The sequence below is a fragment of the Coregonus clupeaformis genome, chromosome 8, assembly GCF_020615455.1.
Source record: "Coregonus clupeaformis isolate EN_2021a chromosome 8, ASM2061545v1, whole genome shotgun sequence".
NCBI classification, from domain to species: domain Eukaryota; kingdom Metazoa; phylum Chordata; class Actinopteri; order Salmoniformes; family Salmonidae; genus Coregonus; species Coregonus clupeaformis.
In genome coordinates, this window is record NC_059199.1 from 60,993,746 (window position 1) to 61,012,866 (window position 19,121).

At 45.7% G+C, this 19,121-nt stretch overlaps 1 protein-coding gene across 34 annotated transcripts in view; it reads right to left on the bottom strand.

Moving 5' to 3' along the window:
- Nucleotides 1-11,067: 11,067 nt before the first annotated feature.
- LOC121572264 (CLIP-associating protein 2) overlaps nt 11,068-19,121 on the bottom strand; it is a 98,132-nt gene continuing 90,078 nt past the window's right edge. For all 34 annotated transcript variants that reach the window (XM_041884246.2, XM_041884243.2, XM_041884260.2 and 31 more), the window contains 6 exons: nt 18,087-18,264; nt 17,806-18,002; nt 17,541-17,669; nt 16,471-16,677; nt 16,217-16,333; nt 11,068-12,464 (listed from right to left, as the gene is read on the bottom strand). In XM_041884246.2, coding sequence (XP_041740180.1) covers nt 12,387-12,464; nt 16,217-16,333; nt 16,471-16,677; nt 17,541-17,669; nt 17,806-18,002; nt 18,087-18,264 — 906 coding nt within the window. In that variant the 3' untranslated portion in view covers nt 11,068-12,386. The remainder of the gene's footprint in view (nt 12,465-16,216; nt 16,334-16,470; nt 16,678-17,540; nt 17,670-17,805; nt 18,003-18,086; nt 18,265-19,121) is intronic.

The window sequence follows — 19,121 nt, forward strand, 5'->3', positions numbered from 1 at the left end:
AGTTAGCTAGCTAAACCCTCCACCACTAATAACTAGCTAACTGAGACACACTCTTCACGCCATTTCGATACAAAGTGATTTCCGTAGCAGGTTAGGAGAGCATTTTCGCTAACCCTAACCCCTTTTCCTAACCTTAACCTCAGTCTCGCTTGTTTACCGCTGCACTAGAGTGGGACAGGCTTCCTGTGTACATTTAGACATGGCAGAGCAGGCGCGTGATATGGCTCGAAAACGTAATTCAATCCAGGGATGAGAAATGCATTGTACTTTGAATTGTGTCATTATCCCAACTGTTAGACCGAGAACGGTGGCAGGTGCCCTTGTGGTTAAGCGCGTTGGGTAAGTAACCGAAAGGTCATTGCTTTGAATCCGCGAGGCGGCTAGATGGAATATATGTCTGTGCCCTTGGCATCTGCTAAATGCCATAAATGTAAATGCAATATGCAGAAATCACTCAGTTTCCTGGTTGCTAAAATTCTAATAGTTCACAGAATTTCAGTTTGTGTGACAAAACAAGCAGTAATTGTGTCGAGAATCATTGTACCATCTAAACCGCTGTGAAATACACTCAGTGGCACCGTTCACGAAAATAGTTCACTCCTACATACAGTGAGTCACGTGGCCGTGGCTTGCTATATAAAGCAGGCATTCAGTTACTGTTCGATTGAATGTTAGATTGGGTAAAACGAGTGACCTAAAAGACTGAGCATGGTATGATCGTCGATGCCAGGCGTGCCGGTTCAAGTATCTCAGAAACGGTCGGCCTCCTGGGCTTTTTCACGCATGACAGTGTCTAGGGTTTACCGAGAATGGTGCGACAAACAAAAAAACATCCAGTCAGTGGCAGTCCTATGAGTCAAAACAGCTCCTTACTGAGAGGTCGAAGGAGAATGGCAAGAATCGTGCAAGCTACCAGGAGGGCCACAAACAAGCAAATAACGGCACAGTACACCAATGCTGTGGTGAACAGCATCTTGGAACACACACCTCGTCCGTCCTTGAAACGGATGGGCTATTGCAGCAGACGACCACACCGGGTTCCACTCCTACCTGCTAAAAACAAGAAGTGGCTCCAGTGGGCACGCAATCACCAACACGGGCCAATTGAGGAGTGGAAAAACATTGCCTGGTCTGAAGAATCCCGGTTCCTGTTGAGTCATGCTGATGGCAGAGTCAGGATTTGGCATAAGCAGCATGAGTCCATGGCTCCATCCTGCCTGGTATCAACAGTACAGGCTGGTGGCGTAATATTTTCCTGGCACACGTTAGGTCCTTTGATACCAATTAAGCAAAGTGTCCATGCCCCAAATAATTCAGGCTGTTTCGTGATGCAAAGGGGGGTTCGACCGGTACTAGATGGGTGTACCTAATAAACTGGCCATCTGTATATTTTCCATAACCAAAAATATTGTATTTTCAGCTGTTGAAGCTGGTGTACAAGACGCAAAAGCGAAACTTAAGCACGGGAAGCATATAAATAGCGCACATAGAACAGATCTACTGCTTCTTAGACTTACTTTCAATGAGAATGACAGATCTATTACTCACATTTCTATGTGCATTTGGTTGGGTCACCCAAAAAGTTATATTGCAGATTTAAGTAAACTGCTGTTTTTATCTTCATGCTAGTTAACAGTAGACATTATTGAATGGCACGTCGCATTGAACAACAATGGAGCTGATTGAAATGGCTGCTGTGGCTTCTGCTACCTAGCATGAGGACGAAAAGGGCAGATTTCCGGAGAACTAACAGTTGTTCTATCTTCTCGGTGTAAGAGTTGGGATAATGGGACAATTCGGAGTACAACGGATTTCTCATCCCTGGATTGAGGTACGTTTTCCGAGCCATATCTCGCGCAGGCTCTGCTTTTAATCTACATGGGAAGGCTGTCCGACCCTAGTGCAGCTGTAAGCAAGCGGGTCGGATCTGCTGGCTACTCCTACATCTGCTGGCTACTAATAAATATGCTGGCTACTACTAAATATGCTGGCTACTCTTAAATATGCTACGAAAAAGTCACTAAAGTATCGAAGTTCCGTGAAAATAGTGTTTCCCCTAGCTAACTAGCGCGAGTTAGCTCACTTGCAGTCCTCAAAAGTAAATTTAGCTGGCGACATGACACATCGTCGCATTCCGAGCCCAGCCAAAGCTAGCTAGCAACATTACGTAAATGCAGGGAGGATGTTGTTGAGTCCACACACGCAATGTCCGTCTAACTAGTGAGCTAGCATTAGCAGTCTAGTAGCATTAGCAAACTTCACTTGCTTTTGATTCACGGATGTTTGGAATCCTCCTATGAGAAGCTCGCATCCAGCGCTTCCTGTGCCCTCCGAAACCTCTCTTTTTTCATCGCGGACTCGTGTGACCAGGGCTACAGTTCCCGGCCAGTTAAATAAGACTCTTTAACGATCAGAACAGTGGCGGTTAACACATATGCAGGCAGCACGAACATGGCTTCTCATCAGACTGTGCCCTCGCAAAACATCGCCGACTGTCGCCAGCCGCAGGGGGAGATGCCACGGCGTCGCGGGACCAATCAGAAAGCCGCTCTGTTGCCAAGCGCACCCAGCTCAGCCAATGGACTCCCTCAGAGCTTTTGTCAACCGCTTCTACGTTATAACGCCGATGTGACCCGTTCGTAGCATGCACAAGCACCCTATCACATACAGAGACATATTCACAGTACACAAACGCATAATTCAACCGAGACATCAATCAGTAAAAATACTCGGCCAGTACAGACTAGCAGGCTCACAGGCTTGCACCCACCCCTCTTTCCAGAGAACAGTGTGTTCCTATTGTAGAAAAGAGAGGGGTGGATAGATGCGTGTTGAACCAAAGACCAACAGCCAGATGTGAAGACGGATGTATTTAGTGGGAATGATTGTAGAGTGCGTGTGATTTAGGATGGGGACACAGAGGCTCTTTAGGACACTTACACTAACCCTTCTGTGTCTGGATGTCAAGCTGCCAGATGTCAGTGTGCATTTATAGAGAACACAAATTACAGTCAAATCTTCAATCGACTACCGACCCTTATCATTTTCAGTTGATAATGTCACATATTAACCCGAGCATCGGACACTGCTATGAACTTTGGCCACCAACATTGTTTCATTACAATATCCCATGCCTCACATACGACAATTGTACATTATCAAAATAGACAAGAGAATTCCATGAAGTTTGAGAGGAAATGTGAAAGGGTCCCAGGGACAACACACCCGAGTGCCTGATCCACATTATTGGGCTGACCTGAACCCTTCTCTGTTGGCTCGGGGTATTTTCTCTGAAGATGTCCTTTCCAGCACAGTTCCACTATGGTGGATGCATAACCAGGCAGAGCAACCCAGAACAGTTTTGTTGTGGCCCTATGGTGTGTATCCGCCTTATGTGTACGACCCTACCTCACACAGGAAGCGGCACAGGTCCTAATCCAGGCACTTGTCATCTTCCGTCTGGATTACTGCAACTCGCTGTTGGCTGGGCTCCCAGCCTGTGCCATTAAACCCCTACAATGTATCCAGAACGCTGCATCCCGTCTGGTGTTCGACCTTCCCAAGTTCTCTCTACTACAAGACCATGGTGCTTGCCTACGGAGCTGTGAGGGGAACGGCACCTCCTTACCTTCAGGCTCTGATCAGACCCTACACCCAAACGAGGGCACTACGTTCATCCACCTCTGGCCTGCTAGCTCCCCTACCTCTACGGAAGCACAGTTCCCGCTCAGCCCAGTCAAAGCTATTTGCTGCTCTGGCACCCCAATGGTCGAACAAGCTCCCCCACAACGCCAGGACAGCGGAGTCACTGACCACCTTCCGGAGACACTTGAAACCCTACCTCTTTAAGGAATACCTGGAATAGTATAAAGTAATCCTTCTACCCCCCCCCAAAAAAAGTGCTTGTCCCACTGGCTATCATAAATTGAATGCACCAATTTGTAAGTTGCTCTGGATAAGAGCCTCTGCTAAATGATGTAAATGTAAATGTAAAATGTGTCTGGTCCGAATAGTACCACACCGCGTGGTGCTGCAGCTGGTCTGGTGTGTCCCAGCAGAGGGACGGAAGTCCTCGGTGTTGTATGACTGGCAGAACACTCAGCCAGTTCCTTTCACCACTACTACTAACTACTAACTACTACTACTACTACTACTACTAACTACTACAACAATGTTTCTACCACTACCAGCTTCTGCTACTATAGCCTACTCCGTAGTTCCTTCTCCTAAACACACATTGAGCCTAATACTAGGCTATAGTTCAGCTTCAGGTAGAATCAGGTCAAATCAAATCACACGTTATTGGTCACATACGTGTTTAGCAGATGTTATTGCGGGTGTAGCGAAATGCTTGTGCTTCTCGCTCCGACAGTGCAGTAATATTGAACAATTTCACAACGTATACCCAATACACTTCGAGACATCTAAGTAAGGAATGAATTAAGAATATATATTTATATATGGACAATTGATGTTACAGCGGCATAGACTAAGATACAGTGAAGTAGCATAGAATACAGTATATATATACAGTGGGGAGAACAAGTATTTGATACACTGCCGATTTTGCAGGTTTTCCTACTTACAAAGCATGTAGAGGTCTGTAATTTATATCATAGGTACACTTCAACTGCGAGAGACGGAATCTAAAACAAAAATCCAGAAAATCACATTGTATGATTTTTAAGTAATTAATTTGCATTTTATTGCATGACATAAGTATTTGATCACCTACCAACCAGTAAGAATTCCGGCTCTCACAGACCTGTTAGTTTTTCTTTAAGAAGCCCTCCTGTTCTCCACTCATTACCTGTATTAACTGCACCTGTTTGAACTCGTTACCTGTATAAAAGACACCTGTCCACACACTCAATCAAACAGACTCCAACCTCTCCACAATGTCCAAGACCAGAGAGCTGTGTGAGGACATCAGGGATAAAATTGTAGACCTGCACAAGGCTGGGATGGGCTACAGGACAATAGGCAAGCAGCTTGGTGAGAAGGCAACAACTGTTGGCGCAATTATTAGAAAATGGAAGAAGTTCAAGATGACGGTCAATCACCCTCGGTCTGGGGCTCCATGCAAGATCTCACCTCGTGGGGCATCAATGATCATGAGGAAGGTGAGGGATCAGCCCAGAACTACACAGCAGGACCTGATCAATGACCTGAAGAGAGCTGGGACCACAGACTCAAAGAAAACCATTAGTAACACACTACACCGTCATGGATTAAAATCCTGCAGTGCACGCAAGGTCACCCCCCTGCTCAAGCCAGCGCATGTCCAGGCCCATCTGAAGTTTGCCAATGACCATCTGGATGATCCAGAGGAGGAATGGGAGAAGGTCATGTGGTCTGATGAGACAAAAATAGAGCTTTTGGTCTAAACTCCACTGCGCCGTGTTTGGAGGAAGAAGAAGGATGAGTACAACCCCAAGAACACCATCCCAACCGTGAAGCATGGAGGTGGAAACAACATTCTTTGGGGATGCTTTTCTGCAAAGGGGACAGGACGACTGCACCGTATTGAGGGGAGGATGGATGGGGCCATGTATCGCGAGATCTTGGCCAACAACCTCCTTCCCTCAGTAAGAGCATTGAAGATGGGTCGTGGCTGGGTCTTCCAGCATGACAACGACCCGAAACACACAGCCAGGGCAACTAAGGAGTGGCTCCGTAAGAAGCATCTCAAGGTCCTGGAGTGGCCTAGCCAGTCTCCAGACCTGAACCCAATAGAGAATCTTTAGAGGGAGCTGAATGTCCGTATTGCCCAGCGACAGTCCCGAAACCTGAAGGATCTGTATGGAGGAGTGGGCCAAAATCCCTGCTGCAGTGTGTGCAAACCTGGTCAAGACCTACAGGAAACGTATGATCTCTGTAATTGCAAACAAAGGTTTCTGTACCAAATATTAAGTTCTGCTTTTCTGATGTATCAAATACTTATGTCATGCAATAAAATGCAAATTAATTACTTAAAAATCATACAATGTGATTTTCTGGATTTTTGTTTTAGATTCTGTCTCTCACAGTTGAAGTGTACCTATGATAAAAATTACAGACCTCTACATGCTTTGTAAGTAGGAAAACCTGCAAAATCGGCAGTGTATCAAATACTTGTTCTCCCCACTGTACATATGAGATGAGGAATGCAGATATGTAAACATTATTAAAGTGGCTAGTGTTCCGTTTCTCTAAAGTGGCCAGTGATTTCTAGTCTATGTCTGTAGGCAGCAGCCTCTAATGTGCTAGTGATGGCTGTTTAACGGTCTGATGGCCTTGAGATAGAAGCTGTTTGCCCATAGAAAGTCTACACCCCCCTTGAACTTTTTTTCACATTTTGCTGCGTTAAAATCTAAAAAGGGATTACATTTAGATATTTTTCCTACATATCTACACAACCTACTCCACATTTCCTAAGTGAAATAAAGTTATAGAACATTTTCCAAATTAAGAAAAAAATACAAAACTGAAATATCATAATTGGATAAGTCTCCACCCCCCTGAGTAAATACTTGGTGGAAGCTCCTTTGGCAGCCATTACAGATGTGAATAATTTGGAATAAGATTCTAGCAACTTTACACAAACTCTTAGGGCAACATAATTATATCCTCCTGATTCCTGCTTAGAAGCAAAAACTAAAGCAGGAAGCACCAGTGACTCGGTCAATAAAAAAGTGGTCAGATGAAGCAAATGTTAAGCTACAGGCCTGTTTTGCTAGCCAGACTGGAATATGTTCAGGGATTCTTCCGATGGCATTGAGGAGTATACCACATCAGTCACTGGCTTCATCAATAAGTGCATCGATGACGTCGTCCCCACATTGACTGTACGTACATACCCCAACCAGAAGCCATGGATTACAGGCAACATCCGTACTGAGCTAAAGGGTAGAGCTGCCGCTTTCAAGGAGTGGGACTCTAACCCGGACGCTTATAAGAAATCCCGCTATGCCCTCAGACGAACCATCAAACAGGCAAAGCGTCAATACAGGACTAAGATTGAATCGTACTACACTGGCTCCGACGCTCGTCGGATGTGGCGGGGCTTGCAAACTATTACAGACTACAAAGGGATGCACAGCCGCGAGCTGCCCAGTGACACGAGCCTACCAGACGAGCTGAATTACTTCTATAATCGCTTCGAGGCAAGTAACACTGAAACATGCATGAGAGCATCAGCTGTTCCGGACGACTGTGTGATCATGCTCTCCGTAGCCGATGTGAGTAAGACCTTTAAACAGTTAAACATTCACAAGGCCGCAGGGCCAGACGGATTACCAGGACGTGTACTCCGAGCATGCGCTGACCAACTGGCAAGTGTCTTCACTGACATTTTCAACCTCTCCCTGTCTGAGTCTGAGCGTTCAACACCATAGTGCCCTCAAAGCTCATCACTAAGCTAAGGACCCTGGGACTAAACACCTCCCTCTGCAACTGGATCCTGGACTTCCTGACGGGCCGCCCCCAGGTGGTAAGGGTAGGTAACAACACATCCGCCACGCTGATCCTCATCACAGGGGCCCCTCAGGGGTGCGTGCTCAGTCCCCTCCTGTACTCCCTGTTCACTCATGACTGCATGGCCAGACACGAATCCAACACCATCATTAAGGTTGTTAATGACAACAGTGGTAGGCCTGATCACCGACAAGACAGCCTATAGGGAGGAGGTCAGAGACCTGGCCGTGTGGTGCCAGGACAACAACCTCTCCCTCAACGTGGTCAAGACAAAGGAGATGATTTTGGACTACAGGAAAAAGAAGAGGACCGAGCACGCCCCCATTCTCATCGACGGGGCTGTAGTGGAGCAGGTTGAGAGCTTCAAGTTCCTTGGTGTCCACATTCCCAACAAACTAACATGGTCCAAGCACACCACGACAAAACCCATTCCCCTTAAGCAGACTGAAAAGATTTGGCATAGATCCTCAAAAGGTTCTACAGCTGCACCATCGAGAGCATCCTGACTGGTTGTATCGCTGCCTGGTATGGCAACTACTCGGCCTCCGACCGCAAGGCACTACAGAGGGTAGTGCGTACGGCCCAGTACACCACTGGGGCCAAGCTTCCTGCCATCCAGGACCTCTATACCAGGCGGTGTCAGAGGAAAGCCCTAAAAATTGTCAGACTCCAGCCACCCTAGTCATAGACTGTTCTCTCTGCTACCGCATGGCAAGCGGTACCGGAGCACCAAGTCTAGGTCCAAGAGGCTTCTAAACAGCTTCTACCACCAAGCCATAATACTCCTGAACATCTAATCAAATGGCTACCCAGACTATTTGCTTTGCGCAACAATTACACATATTTGAATGCCAAAGACACACCAGAATGGCTTACCAAGAGGTGTTGAGTGTTCCTGTGGGATCTAGTCTCAATCCTGACTTTAATCTGCTTAAAAAAAAAATCAGAAACAAGGTTTGGATATTTCTGTCCATCAATGATTCCCAACCAAACCTAATGAGCTTGAGCAATTTTCACAAAAACAATGGATATATACTATATATACAAAAGTATAGGTGGACACCCCTTCAAATTAGTGGATTCGCTATTTCAGCCACACCCGTTGCTGACAGGTGTACAGAGTTCCAAACTGCCTCTGGAAGCAACGTCAGCGCAATAACTGTTTGTCGGGAGCTTAATTAAATGGTTTTTCATGGCCGAGCAGCCGCACACAAGCCTAAAGCTAGCCGCCATTGGACTCTGGAGCAGTGGAAACACGTTCTCTGGAGTGATGAATCACGCTTCACCATCTGGCAGACCTACGGATGAATCTGGGTTTGGCGGATGCCAGGAGAACGCTACCTGCCCGAATTCAGTGGCGACTGTAAAGTTTGGTGGAGGATAAATAATGGTCTGGGGCTGTTTTTCATGGTTCAGGCTAGGCCCCTTAGTTCCAGTGAAGGGAAATCTTAACGCTACGGCATACAATGACATTCTAGATGATTCTGTGCTTCCAACTTTGTGGCAACAGTTTGGGGAAGGCCCTTTCCTGTTTCAGCATGACAATGCCCCTGTGCACAAAGCGAGGTCCATACAGAAATGCTTTGTAGAGTTCAGTGTGGAAGAACTTGACTGGCCTGGACAGAGCCCATGACCTCAACCCCATCGAACACCTTCAGGATGAATTGGACCACGACTGCGAGCCAGGCCTAATCGCTCAACATCAGTGCCCGACCTCACTAATGCTCGTGGCTGAATGGAAGCAAGTCCCCACAGCAATGTTCCAACATCTAGTGGAAAGCCTTCCCAGAAGAGTGGAGGCTGTTATAGCAGCAAAGGGGGGACCAACTCCATATTAATGCCCATGATTTTGGAATGAGATGTTCGACGAGCAGGTGTCCACATACTTTTGGTCATGTAGTGTATGTTGCCCTAAGAGTTATGTAAAGTTGTTCGAATCTTATTCCAAATGATTCACATCTGTAATGGCTGCCAAAGGTGCTTCCACCAAGTATTAATGCAGGGGGGTTGGAGACTTATCCAATTATGATATTTCTGTATTTAAAAAAAAATATTTTAATTAGGAACATTTTCTATAATTTTCTTTCACTTTGAAAATGTGGAGTAGGTTGTGTAGATATGTAGAAAAATAAAAAGTATTTGAATCCCTTTAGATTTTAAGGCAGCAAAATGTGAAAACAAGGTTGAAGTGGGTCTAAACTTTATAAAGGCACCTTATGTTCTGCAGCTTCAGGTATGAGAATACAAAACATTAAGAACACCTGCTGTTTCCGTGACATGGACTGACCAGGCGAAAGCTTTGATCCCTTATCGTTGTCACTTGTTAAATCCACTTCATATATCAGTGTAGATGAAGGGGAGGAGACGGGTTAAAGAAGGATTTTTAAGCCTTGAGACAATGATTGTTTATGTGTGCCATTCAGAGGGTGAATGGGCAAGACAAAAGATTGAAGTGCCTTTGAACGGGGTATGGTAGTAGGCAGTGGTGGAAAAAGTACCCAGTAGTCATACTTAAGTAAAATAAAATGATTTAAGTAAAAGTGAAAGTCACCCAGTAAAATACTAATACTATAAAATACTAATTGAGTAAATGTCTGAAAGTATTTGGTTTTAAATATACTTAAGTATCAAAAGTAAATGTTATTGCTAAAATATACCTAAGTATTTAATGTACAAGTATACATGATTTAAAATTCCTTATATTAAGCAAACCAGAAGGCACCATTTTTTTTTTTTTTTTTTTTTAATTTACGGATAGCCAGGGGCACACTTCAGCACTCGAGACATCATTTGCAAACGAAGCATTTGTGTTTAGTGAGTCCGCCAGATCAGAGGCAGTAGAGATGACCAGGGATGTTCTCTTGACAAGTGTGTGAATTGGGCCATTTTCCTGTCCTGGTAAGGATTCAAAATCTAACGAGTACTTTTGGGTGTCAGGGAAAATTGATGGGAGTAAAAAGTACATTATTTGTTTTAGGAATGTAGTGAAAAGTTGTCCAAAATATAAATAGGACAGTAAAGTACAGATTCCACCCCCAAAATACTTAAGTAAAAATACTTTAAAGTACTACTTAAGTACTTTACACCACTGGTAGTAGATGCCAGGCTCACACTGGTTTGTGTCAAGAACTGCACCGCTGCTGGATTTTTCACGCTCAACAGTTTCCCGTGTGTATCAAGAATGGTCCACCACCCAAAGGACATCCAGCCAACTTGACACAACTGTGGGAAGCATTGGAGTCAACATGGGCCAGCATCCCTGTGGAACGCTTTCGACACCTTGTAGAGTCCATTACCCACGACGAATTGAGGCCGTTCTGAGGGCAAAAGGAGGGAGGGTGCAACTCAATATTAGGGAGGTGTTCCTAATGTTTGGTATACTCAGTGTATATTCTGCAGCCTCAGGTGGACTATATATTCTTCCTAGTTTATACACATTCACACACTGTGAAGTATCTTCCCTGTGCTGTGCTCTGGTGGTCAATCATTACCAGTTGATTCCAGTCAGTGCACAAGGGGCGCAACTTCGGTTAATTGTAGACCTTGTGTGTGTGTGTGTGTGTCAGCAGAACAGGTGCCCCCTCCCATTGACTGAGACAGAAACAGTGTTTATTATGGTCTGTACAAGTTCTTTTTTTCTCCTCTTTATTTTATTGTAAGCACAGCGTTGTAAATGCACGGAGGAAAAACAACCAAGTGAAAGCTAGAATGATACAAGAAGCGGGGAGAGGATGACCAGAGGAAGAAGGAAAAGGAGGAAGAGGAGGAAAAGGTGACACGAGTTTCTCAGATCAGTAAATAATACATTTCTGCAAACGTCTCCCCGTAGAGAGAAACCAACGTTGAGCGAGACTATGGCACGCGCGCAACTGAAAACAAAACTGATCAGAACGCAGAGCGCGCACCTCCATCAGGGACTCTCCTAAATGACGTCGTTATCGGCTATTATTCCATGTTTTCATGTGTAGATACATATCCACTAGCTGACAATAATAATAAGCCATGTCTCCCCATCTCTGTCTGAAATGTGCTCATCCAAGACATGGCGGGGAGCAGTGGAAGGTACCATGGACTTCTCTGAAAGGGGTGGACATTGTTAACTTTAATTTCACCCCCTCCCTTCTACTGTGACAGTAAGTAGGCTCTGGATAAAAATATCTTGTTAAAATCATCGTCATCCATAGCTAAGCACATTCCGCCTCCTCACACCCATTGCCTATGTAGTTGTTATGAGCAGTTTTGACCTAAGTGCTCATGGGAAGGGGCAAAATGGAACCCTAGCCCTATATAGTTTGACCAGTGGTACTATGTAGCTTTGGTCAAAAGTAGTGCACTACGTAGGGATTAGTGCGTCATTTCAGATTTGCCTTCAGAGTTTCAGGGGTTAAACCCCCCCCCCTCCACTCTCCGTCACAGACACACAGGTCTGCAGAATGCACATGCCTTCCCCTCTACCCTCTTCCCTCCCTCCCTATCTAGCCATCCATCCTGGCTGGGGGTGTGTGGCTAGTGCATCATGTGGCCGTTCTCCACTTCTGAAACCAGGAAGTGAAACTGTTGGCGTTGAGGCGTCAGAGTAAGATGGGGGTCAGAGGGCGTGGTTAGGTGTGTAGAGGTCAGGGGTGCGTCTCAGAGAGCAGGGTGGATCTTCAATGTTTGTGAGGGGAACTACAACAATCCTCTCCTCTGCACCGCATCTCCCAGAGTGCATTGTAGTAGGCAACAAGGAGGAAATGGGAGGTTGTATTGAGGACAGTGTGTGTCAGTCTGAGCCTTCATATCAGCATGTTCATGTAAGCGTGTGTGTTCATGTAAGTGTGTGAGTATGTGTTTGTGCATCCATGTAAGAGTGTATCCGTGAGTGTTAAGTCTCCAGAGGGAGAGTGCAGTTCCATGGTTGTCCTGTGGGGGGCACTCTCCATATGTCTGTTCTATAGGTTGTCTGCTGGGGGCTCACCACCACTGGAGCCGGACTGGGCACGCTGGATGTACCGATTCAACAACTTCAACTGGAGAGAGAGGGGGGAGAGAGTTACAGGGTTGTAGAACTGAAGCAGTTCTTCTTGAATCCTGCTGATCCAGTAATATACACTGAAAAAAATATAAACGCAACATGTAAAGTGTTGGTCCCATGTTTCATGAACTGAAATAAAAAGATCCCCACAATGTTCCATACGCACAAAAAGCTTATTTCGCTCAAATGTTGTGCACAAATGTGTTTACATCCCTGTTAGTGAGCATTTCTCCTTTGCCAAGATAATCCATCCACCTGACAGGTTTGGCATATCAAGAAGCTGAGGCTTGGACGTACTGCCAAATTCTCTAAAATAATGTTGGAGGCGGTTTATGTTAGAGAAATTAACATTCAATTCTCTGGTGGACATTCCTGCAGTCAGCATGCCAACTGTACACTCCCTCAAAACTTGAGATATCTGTGGCATTGTGTTGTGACAAAACTGCACATTTTAGAGTGGCCTTTTATTGTCCCCAGCACCTGTGTAATGATCATGCTGTTTAATCAGCTTCTTGATATGCCACACCTGTGGGCAAGTGGTTTCCTGAGGACCATTGTCGTGCCATTCATACGCCGCCATCACCTCATGTTTCAGCATGATAACGCACAACAACTTGTTGTCAGGATTTGTACACAATTCCTGGAAGCTGAAACTGTCCCTGTTCTTCCATGGCCTGCATACTCACCAGACATGTCACCCATTGAGCATGTTTGGGATGCTCTGGATTGACATGTATGACAGCGTGTTCCAGTTCCCGCCAATATCCAGCAACTTCACACAGCCATTGAAGAGGAGTGGGACAACCTTCCGCAGGCCACAATCAACAGCCTGATCAACTCTATGCCGCAATGGTGGTCACACCAGATACTGGCATCTGACTTTTTAAAACATTTTAGTAATTTAGCAGATGCTCTTATCCAGAGCGACTTACAGTAGTGAGTGCACACATTTTTCATACTGGTCCCCCCCGTGGGAATCGAACACACAACCCTGGCAAGCACCATGCTCTACCAACTGAGCTACATGGGATCACCTTTCACCAACAGATGCAAATCTGTATTCCCAGTCATGTGAAATCCATAGATTAGGGTCTAATTAATTTATTTAAATTGCCTGATTCCCTTATATCAGGGGTGTCAAACTCATTTTAGCTCAGGGGCCACATGGAGGAAAATCTATTCCCAAGTGGGCCGGACCGTAAAAATCATGGTATATATAACTTAAAAACAACAACTTCAGATTGTTTTCTTTGTTTTAATACGATCAACATACAACATAAAGCTGGAGCCTGAGGACAGTGTGTCCAAAATAGTACAAGCACAACATCACTATTAATCATAAAACACGTCAAATTTATTTGAAAATTCTAAAGAAAAAGAACACACAAACACACAATGCCTCAGTGATTAACAGAACTGTTTCACAGATCACAGAACTATATCAGGGGTGTCATTTCTCAGGCAGAAATGTAGATAAAAATAAATGAAATCCTGTTCCCCAAACAAGTGCAAGAACCACAGAGTCAAGAATAGGTTAAATATACAAATAAAATAAAATCAATTAAAAACAATAGCACATCAACATAAAAACATATAAACATAAAGCTGGAGCCTGAGGACAGTGTCCAAAAGCACAACATCACTATTAATCATAAAACACCTCAAGTTAATTTGAAAGTTCTGAGGACAAAGAACACACAAACACACAATGCCTCAGTGATTAACAGAACTGTTTCACAGATCACAGAACTATATCAGGGTGTCATTTCTCAGGCAGAAATGTAGATAAAAATAATGAAATCCTGTTCCCCAAACAAGTGCAAGAACCACAGAGTCAAGAATAGGTTAAATATACAAATAATATCAATTAAAAACAATAGGACATTAACATAAAAACATAAACATAAATCTGAAAGCGTTGCTCAAACTCCCGTAACAGTCCCGTTATTTTATCTTTGAACCGCTTCATGTCTGCCACATGTTGGGTCGCGCACACATTTTTCAGACAGGGGAAGTGAGCTGCATCACCACCGGCAAGTTGCGTCTCCCACAATGACAGCTTCAATTTGAAAGAACGTATGCTGTCATAATACTGCGTGACAACTTTGTTGCGCCCTTGCAGCTGTTTGTTCAAGTTATTCAGGTGCTCTGTAACATCCACCATAAATGCAAGGTCCTGCATCCATTCTGCGGAATGAAATTCTAACACTGGTTTGCCCTTTTCTTCCATGAACTGTTCAATTTCTTCTCGTAAATCAAAGAAACGCCTCAGCACAGCACCTCGGCTTAACCATCTTACCTCAGTGTGGTATGGCAGGCCATAGATGTGGTCTTTCTCTCTGAGAAGGCTGTCAAACTGACGGTGATTCAGGCTTCTGGATCGGATGAAATTAACAGTTTGGATGACCACCTTCATGGCGTTATCCATCTTTAATGACTTGCAACACAAAGCCTCCTGGTGCAAAATACAGTGAAAAGTCCCAAAATCACGTCCTCCATTTGCAGATTGCACTTTCTCTCTGAACTTTGTCACAACGCCTGCTTTTTCCCGATCATTGAGGGCGCACCATCTGTAGCCAGGCTGACAGCGCGGGACCAGTCCACTCCGACCCTGTCCAGCGCGCCCGACGAGTGCGGTAAAAATATCAGCTGCTGTCGTTGTATCTGTCATCGGCACCAACTCCACGAACTCCTCGGTGACGGTCAATGTGTCATCAACTCCCGCGGATGAAAATGGCCAGTTGTGCAACATCTGTAATGTCCGTGCTTTCATCAATTGCAACCAAAACGCAATAAATGACTTTACTTTTTGCTTCAACTGGCTGTCCAAATCCACTGAAAGATCGGAAATCCTGTCTGCAACTGTGTTTCTTGTCAGGCTGATATTTGCAAAAGCCTGCCGCTTTTCAGGGCACACAATCTCCGCTGCCTTCATCATGCATGTTTTTACAAATTCCCCCTCACTAAATGGTTTTGAAGCCACTGCGATTTCATTAGCAATGAGGTAGGTAGCTTTCACTGCAGCGTCACTGATGTCTCGGCTGTGAGTAAACACAGACTGCTGTTTCTTCAGACCCGCCAACAGTTCATTCACCTTCTCTCATCTCCGCTGTCCTTGAAAGTTGTCATATTTGTCGGCATGAAGACTCACATAGTGGCGACGAAGGTTATATTCTTTCAGCACTGCAACATGCTCTGAACACACCAAACATACAGCTTTCCCATTCAATTCCGTGAATAAATAGGATGACCATTTTTCTTGGAACACTCTGCACTCTGCGTCCACTTTTCTCTTTTTTGACAGAGACATATTGGGGCAATGAGGGTGCCAAAGCACATAATGTTAAAAGTAGAAGCCGTAATAAATATCGCGGGCAAAACAAAGTACCTCATTGGCTGCACGTGCTTGACCTACTTGCTCTGCCCCGGTATAAACAATTTGCTTGCTTAACACAATTGCTATTGCGCCATCCAGTGGACGCAATTGGAACAGCAGTTTATTTTATTGAAAAATTGCAGCGCATTTTTATACTTTATATATATATTTTTTAATCATCTCGCGGGCCGGATTAAACCCGTTTGCGGGCCTGATCCGGCCCGCGGGCCGTACGTTTGACACCCCTGCCTTATATGAACTGTAACTCAGTAAAATCTTTGAAATTGTTGCATGTTGCTTTTACTTTTGTTCAGTGAATCAAGGTAATGGGTAATGGGTGTGGTTAGTAGAAAGTGGGTGTGCTCCCTCACCTTGCTGCCAGACAGTTGGTTGAGGTGAGGTTTTAGCTCCTCCCCTATGACTGCGTAGAGGGCCACCAGACAGAATACACAGGCCTTCCTCACACTGCTCTCAGAGTTGTCATAACCCTGCATAACATGACATAGATGGGTTATAACCCTGATTAACATGAGGATGTGTGCAACCTTTGTGTGTATGTGTGACCTGTATGAGTGTGTGTGTTACCTGTATGAGTGTGTGTGACCTGTATGAGTGTGTGTGTTACCTGTATGAGTCCGGGGACGATCTCAGGCAGCATGCTGACTAGTCCATGGTGGGGGACCCGCTCTATAACTTTAGTCTGCATCTTGATGGCAGCCAGGTTGATGGGGTAGTCAGCTGACTGGATGATGGGACACAACACCTTGATACACTGGTCTGGACTGATGGACGACGCCAGCATGGCCGCAGTCTCCTCTGCAGCACGCGCCACCTTCACAAACAGGGTTATAGGACCAGTTATAATGGCTCCTTCACAAACAGGGTTATAGGACCAGTTATAATGGCTCCTTCACAAACAGGGTTATAGGACCAGTTATAATGGCTCCTTCACAAACAGGGTTATAGGACCAGTTATAATGGCTCCTTCACAAACAGGGTTATAGGACCAGTTATAATGGCTCCTTCACAAACAGGGTTATAGGACCAGTTATAATGGCTCCTTCACAAACAGGGTTATAGGACCAGTTATAATGGCTCCTTCACAAACAGGGTTATAGGACCAGTTATAATGGCTCCTATTCACAAACGGGAACAGGGTTATAGGACCAGTTATAATGACTCCTATTCACAAACGGGAACAGGGTTATAGGACCAGTTATAATGACTCCTATTCACACACAGGAACAGGGTTATAGGACCAGTTATAATGACTCCTATTCACACACAGGAACAGGGTTATAGGACCAGTTATAATGACTCCTATTCACACACAGGAACAGGGTTATAGGACCAGTTATAATGACTCCTATTCACACACGGGAACAGGGTTATAGGACCAGTTATAATGACTCCTATTCACACACAGGAACAGGGTTATAGGACCAGTTATAATGACTCCTATTCACACACAGGAACAGGGTTATAGGACCAGTTATAATGACTCCTATTCACACACAGGAACAACAGTGGGAGAGTCAATGTGTGTGTATGTGAGAGAGTCCAGTGTAAGTGTTTGCATCTGCAAGAGATTATATTATCTGTAGTGCATGTATATTATAAGGAGTGTGTGTGTATATTATAAGGAGTGTGTGTGTGTGTGTATGTCTGTGTTTTACAGAGTGTATGTGTGTGTACCTCTTTGTGTGGGTCCTTGTGTGCCTCCAGGGCCTTCATGATGGTGAGCTCAGCATAGTTCTTAAACCTCCAGGGCTGGCGGCTCAGAATCTCCCTCAGAACACGCAGAGCTAACTCCCTGATCACATGCTGCAGGGGAGGAGGGGACAGAGGAGAAGAGAGGTAAGTTGTCCGTTTGTTCAAAAAGTGTGTGTGTAAGTGCATTGATGAACGTGTGTACATAATGAGGGTTTGTTTGTGTATGCATTGATGCACGCGTGTGTACCTCCCTGTCTCCCAGCGTCTCCAGTAGTAACAGGAGGATGGTTTTGAAGTGTTCGTCCCAGCAGACCTGCAGGGTGTTTTCACGAATCAGCTTCAAGAGCTCACAAAGCGCCACCTTCCTCTCCTCCACGCGCTCATTGTGATTGGACAGTTCCTTCAGCAGCTCAGACACCAGCTCCGATTGGTCAATGCTGCGGTCTGTCAGGGGCAACAGCCAATGGGGGTTGAGATACTGATTGACAACTTATCAATCATATATGACACTTTAAGAAATGTGTGTACCATCAGTTTGCTGGTCTGATTCTTCCAGTGAAATATCTTTGACGCTGTGTTTAAAGGGGGAGTCTATAAAGGGGTCTCGGGATGCCCGGGGAGAAGAGGAGAGCAGGGGGGTGTTGAGAAGAGATGTCTTGTTGTCCAGAGCAGTACGGCCTCCATCCACCTGGTCAGCACCACCACCCTGAGAGAGAGACACAGAGAGAGAGAGAGCGAGGGAGAGAGACAGAGAGAGGGAGAGGGAGAGAGACAGAGAGAGAGCGAGGGAGAGAGACAGAGAGAGAGCGAGGGAGAGAGACAGAGAGAGAGCGAGGGAGAGAGACAGTGAGAGAGCGAGAGCGAGGGAGAGAGACAGAGAGAGAGCGAGGGAGAGAGAGAGCGAGGGAGAGAGACAGAGAGAGGGAGAGGGAGAGACAGAGAGAGGGAGAGGGAGAGACAGAGAGAGAGCGAGGGAGAGAGACAGAGACAGAGCGAGGGAGAGAGACAGAGAGAGAGAGAGGGAGAGAGACAGAGAGAGAGCGAAGGAGAGAGACAGAGAGAGAGCGAGGGAGAGAGACAGAGAGAGAGCGAGGGAGAGAGACAGAGAGAGGGAGAGAGAGCGAGGGAGAGAGACAGAGAGAGGGAGAGAGAGAGAGCGAGGGAGAGAGACAGAGAGAGAGCGAGGGAGAGAGACAGAGAGAGAGCGAGGGAGAGAGACAGAGAGAGAGCGAGGGAGAGAGACAGAGAGAGGGAGAGAGACAGAGAGAGAGCGAGGGAGAGAGACAGAGAGAGGGAGAGAGACAGAGAGAGAGCGAGGGAGAGAGAGAGAGCGAGGGAGAGAGACAGAGAGAGGGAGAGAGACAGAGCGAAGGAGAGAGACAGAGAGAGAGCGAGGGAGAGAGACAGAGAGAGAGAGCGAGGGAGAGAGAGAGAGCGAGGGAGAGAGACAGAGAGAGAGCGAGGGAGAGAGACAGAGAGAGAGCGAGGGAGAGAGACAGAGAGAGAGCGAGAGAGAGACAGACAGAGAGAGAGCGAGGGAGAGAGAGAGCGAGGGAGAGAGAC